Source organism: Eurypyga helias, unplaced genomic scaffold (genome assembly GCF_000690775.1).
Source record: "Eurypyga helias isolate BGI_N326 unplaced genomic scaffold, ASM69077v1 scaffold8422, whole genome shotgun sequence".
In the NCBI taxonomy this organism is placed as follows: domain Eukaryota; kingdom Metazoa; phylum Chordata; class Aves; order Eurypygiformes; family Eurypygidae; genus Eurypyga; species Eurypyga helias.
Window position 1 is genome coordinate 1 of NW_010235231.1, and position 4,607 is coordinate 4,607.

General features: G+C 50.2%; 1 protein-coding gene across 1 annotated transcript; it reads right to left on the reverse strand.

The window, feature by feature from the left end:
• Nucleotides 1-1,787: 1,787 nt before the first annotated feature.
• STMN1 (stathmin 1) lies at nucleotides 1,788-4,513 on the reverse strand. The gene is made up of 4 exons (XM_010146669.1): nucleotides 4,455-4,513; nucleotides 3,624-3,796; nucleotides 2,717-2,908; nucleotides 1,788-2,290 (listed from the first exon to the last, which is right to left on the reverse strand). The coding sequence occupies exons 1-4, from the start codon at nucleotides 4,465-4,467 to the stop codon at nucleotides 2,222-2,224; spliced, it is 447 nt and encodes a 148-aa protein (XP_010144971.1). The 5' UTR covers nucleotides 4,468-4,513; the 3' UTR covers nucleotides 1,788-2,221.
• Between the last annotated feature and the right edge of the window lie 94 nt (nucleotides 4,514-4,607).

A 4,607-nucleotide genomic window follows, 5' to 3' on the forward strand; every position in this document is an offset into this window, starting at 1 on the left:
GGCTCCAGCGCAGCCGAGGCAGGCAGCCAGGTACAGCGGGAATAAGGGAACAGAAGGCTCTGAGCCGAGATCTGAGCTCTGCCAAGTCAAAAACCCTCACATTTAACGTCTTTGTGCTCTTCCCAGCGTCTGGGTTTGGCAGTGCCGTCATCCTGCTCCCCCACCCCTAGCAAGGATGGGAGGAAAACCCCCACGCAGTGTTTGGGGCGCTTGGTCTGTTCTGAGCAGGTAAAGAAACACATGAAAACCTGGGGTTTTGATTGCTAATGATGCCTGACCCCGGATACGGGATCTGATCCAGCGATCACTTAAGCCTCCATGACGTAGTACTAAATGCTCCGCTTCTTCCGTCAGCACGTTGCGTGGGAGCTCACTTTGTCCCAAAGTTCAGCTCTCTGTTCCCATTTTCACCTCCTCAGGTGGATCCTGACCCGCATTCCCACGCTCCCAGCTTACGCAACATTGACACATGCCCTTAAAACCCCAAAACCTGCACTGTACCCCCCTAGGAGGTAGGTAGTTCAGCCTCTCTTACCTTAAGTATCAAAACGCTTCTCTGGAAAATCCTTCAGGGAAGGGATTCCTGTGCATCAAGCCTGGCGTTACCTCCCCGTTCTTCCAGCTGTGCAGCATCAGCCTTGGTTCGTACAACTCTGACACAACCCGACGTGGTTAAGCGTGAGGCAGGAAAGCTTCCTAAAGCGAGGCTCCTTCAGCAAGCCCCAGAACACAGCTCAAGGGGGCCAGGACCCAATCAGACCCTTAAAAATTCCTCCCTACCAGCTTTTTCCATCCTCAGAAGCTGGAAGTCTGTCCTCAGGGCAGTGCCAGATGCTCCAGGTGTGGAGTTAACCTGAGAGCAAACCTCAGGGTCAAGGAGGCCAACAGAGGAAGCCAGGACAGTTTGACATTAGCAGAGGCTGTGAATCCCGAGGCTTCCCCGCTCCCAGGGAATGCCCTTCGAAGTGGAGTACGTGGGAACACGGTGTTTACGCTGGATTTAAGCTGCTGTTCACCCCCCACCAACTGCAACCCTGTCTTGGCTGCACAGCGCGAGCGCCCGCAGATGCTCTGAGGAAGGGTTTGGGGGTTCCTTAACACACCGGTACAACAGCAACTTTGTACCCGCTCCCACCTAAAACCCGTCTTTCCGCAGAGCACAAGTACAGCCTCTCCTTCCTCACCCCAGGAAAAAGCACTGAGGGCAACGCACATCTTGTTGGGGGCCAGGCTGGATGAGGCTTGGGATGCACATCTTGTCAGGGGCCGTTCAGGCTCACCCTGCGGCACCACGTACCATCCCAACACCAAAACAACCCTTATCCGCAAGAGCTTTTTCCGTCGGGGCAGAAATCCCAGCACAGAGCAAGTTCCTGTGGAACCCCCAACATCAGAAGGCCAACTTCCATGCCCCGACCCTGCAGGGAAGCAGCACACAAACCACCATTGACTAGCCCAAGTCAAACCCTGACCAAAAAAAAAAGGCTCAGCTCAGTCATGTGGTAACAAGGATGCGTTTGTTGGAGCATCAGCACCCACAGGGAGGTGGGTCCCAACTCTTTGACAAAAACAGGCAGCAGCTGACAACTGCCGAAGTGTCAAAACAAAGCTCCGACTGTAAAATTAAGACAATGGGTGTGCTCAGGGGGGGTGGGGAAAAAGGGTTAGGGAAGAGGCAGCTCCACAGCACGCCCCAGGGATGCGGGGAGAAGGAAAGATGCCCATCACAGACCTCAGCCAACCCATCTTCCTTCCTCCTTGTCATTTTCCCGTAGTAACTCTGAGGGTAACAGCACTGTGCAGCTTTATTTAGTCACTCAGTTACAGCAGGATTTCAGCAGACTGGGACAGTCAGGTATTTTGTTTTGCAGTGTAACAGGTATTTCAGCACGGAACAGTATATTACGTATTCCCTTCACAATCATCTTACAGAGCTGATACAGTACTTTGCCATCAACCCAGCAGCAAGCGCCCTGGAGTAGAAAAGGATGCAACAAGAAGATAGCTACACTGGAAAGACAACACTTTAGAAAAAGTGAAACATGTAAGGTCTCCCCTCTAGCCCCCAAAGAAAGTGAACAGTTTGGATCTAATTTTACAGTTCTACATCAGTTTCTAGAAACTTAAAAAAAAATAAACCAAAAACCAAAGATAAAACCACTGGCCAGTACAGTCTTTGGATATTTAGAGGAGGGGGAGAGAGTCAGTTTCCAGAGTGAAGTCAGTCGGTTTCAGCCTCACCGGGGTCTTTGCCTTCTTTGTTCTTTCGAACCTCTTCAATATGCTTGTCCTGAAAGACAACAGCAGGGAGGCCGTGAGCCGCCCCGGCGCAGAGGCAGGGCTCCAGGCTCGCTTCCCACCCCCCCAGCTCACGGCTGGAAGCCAGGGTTACCGAAGGGGGCTGCGGGATTAAGCTTTCTAAGAGACTGCTCTAACTCCATCCATCCCCTCTCCCCCAGGAGGAAGACCACCCATCTTCCCAGATCAGACCACCACGGGACCCCCGAGGACGTCCGACGCCTCACAGCATCCCCCTCACTTGGCCGTTTACACTCCCAAGGAGCAGATAACCCCCCCCATACCCATCGTCCCAGATCAGACCACCACAGGACCCCCGAGGATGTCCGACACCTCACAGCAACCCCCTCACTTGGCCGTTTACATTCCCAAGGAGCAGATAACCCCCCCCAACGGGGAACTGGGATTCTACACCTACCTTCTCCCTCAAGCGTTCCAGCTTAGCAGCCATTTGTGCCTCGCGGTTTTCTTTGTTAGCTTCCATCTTGTGGGTCAGCTTCTCCTCTGCCATTTTGCTGAAGTTGTTGTTCTCCTCAATCGCTTTCTGCAGCACCTCCTTTTCATGCTCCCGCTTCTCAGCTAGCTGCTTCAAGACTTCTGCTTCGTGAGACTAACAGAAGGGAGGATACAGGCTTTGAACGCAAAGCCGACGAGCTACGGGGACAGCTACAACGGAGCCGAGCAACTCCCGAGAGGAGAATATCTTCTGCTGAGAACACGAGGCAGGACAGAGCTCCCTGGTGCCTCCTCCACCCGCATAACCCACATTCCACCGTTACAAACTACCAGGGAAGTTAAGGTTCCATTTTTACTTGTTAAATAGGATATTTTTCTTGAAAGAACATTGATTTTTTTGGGTTTTTTTCCCCAACATTGATAGATTCTTCTAGGAAAGAAGAATCCAGTTGGCAAGCCTTTGCGTGCCTGAGGGCTCCAAGCTACGTCTCAACGGCAAGATCGTACATCAAGACAGACACCGTAGCCGCAAGCCTTCTGATTGGATTCACCGCTACGTTTTCTAGGAGAAAATTAATCTGTTATTGTGTTAAAGACCAGAAAAACAGCTCCTTCATGGAAGCCCATTCCCTCTCACCTACACATTCTCCTGGTTTTTCACATGACTGAGATCACTTTGGGAACAGAGCTATGGCCTTGCAGACCATAAACGGTTCATAAGTGCCCCTGAGACTCTAACAAAGTTCAATTAATGCTCCACTTACCATAATGCAAACTGCTAATCACTCATCCCGAACAATTAAAAACCCCCACACCATGACTTGCACGGGCTGGTTGGGCAGAGCTCACTCAAAGCGTTTCGGGTTTACCTTGCGTCTCTCTTCTGCGGCTTCCAGTTTCTTCTGAATCTCTTCCAATGACACATCCTTCTTCTTTGGGGGAGAAAGGGGGAATTCTGGGACTGCTTCTTTCGAGCGGGGACTGAGTATCAGCTCAAATGCCTGCCCAGAGGCACGCTTTTCCAGTTCCTTCACTTGAATATCTAGGGAAATGGGGAAAAACCCCCAAACAATATTTTAAGCCAGGAACTGGTAGTTTTGTTTTAAGCAGCAGCAACGCCATCCTAAAACATGGCGGGCAGTTCCGTTTCCAATTCTTCCTCAATACCACATCACCCAAGCACCTGGCATTTTATTTTAGCCTTTTAATATTCAGGGTCACGAAAATCAGTTTATCAGAACCATTTTTATTTATCTGAAGTACTTTCTCCAATGAAAAGACTGAGGAGGCGTTCGCCTAAGACCCAACGCAGCCAAGAACTGAAACCAGTTTTCAGAGAAATACAGAAGCCGGTGTTCTCTTCCAACACCCTTGAAGAGGCACGTCAGCCCTGCACCGTGTGAGCTGTACCAGCACACCAGTTTTGATCACCGAGGTGTCTAGATGACAGTCAGCTCTGTTAACAGAGCAGATGGCATGCAGATGAGCTGAAGCCCATCTGCCAACAGCCTCGGCTGAGAGGCCTTTTGGTACGTTTTCACAGGCACCCAATTTAACAGCTTCTCCCAAGCAGCCTAGATACGGGAGGAAAGCAGGGTGACAACAGTTCATTTTACTATATTAGGTTTAAAACTATTTCTGAGAAATTAAGAGGGGAAAAACACCCCCAAAGGGGTATTTAATGCATTAATAGGACATACCAGAAGTAGCCATGACCAAGAAGATACAACTCCAGAAGCCAACTCGGAGAACTCCGATCGGATTCCTAGATAACAAAGACATGCCTTTGAATAGTAAGTACATGAATTTCATTTCCTCTAACTCCTAATTAAAAAAACCCAATTGCTAAGCAT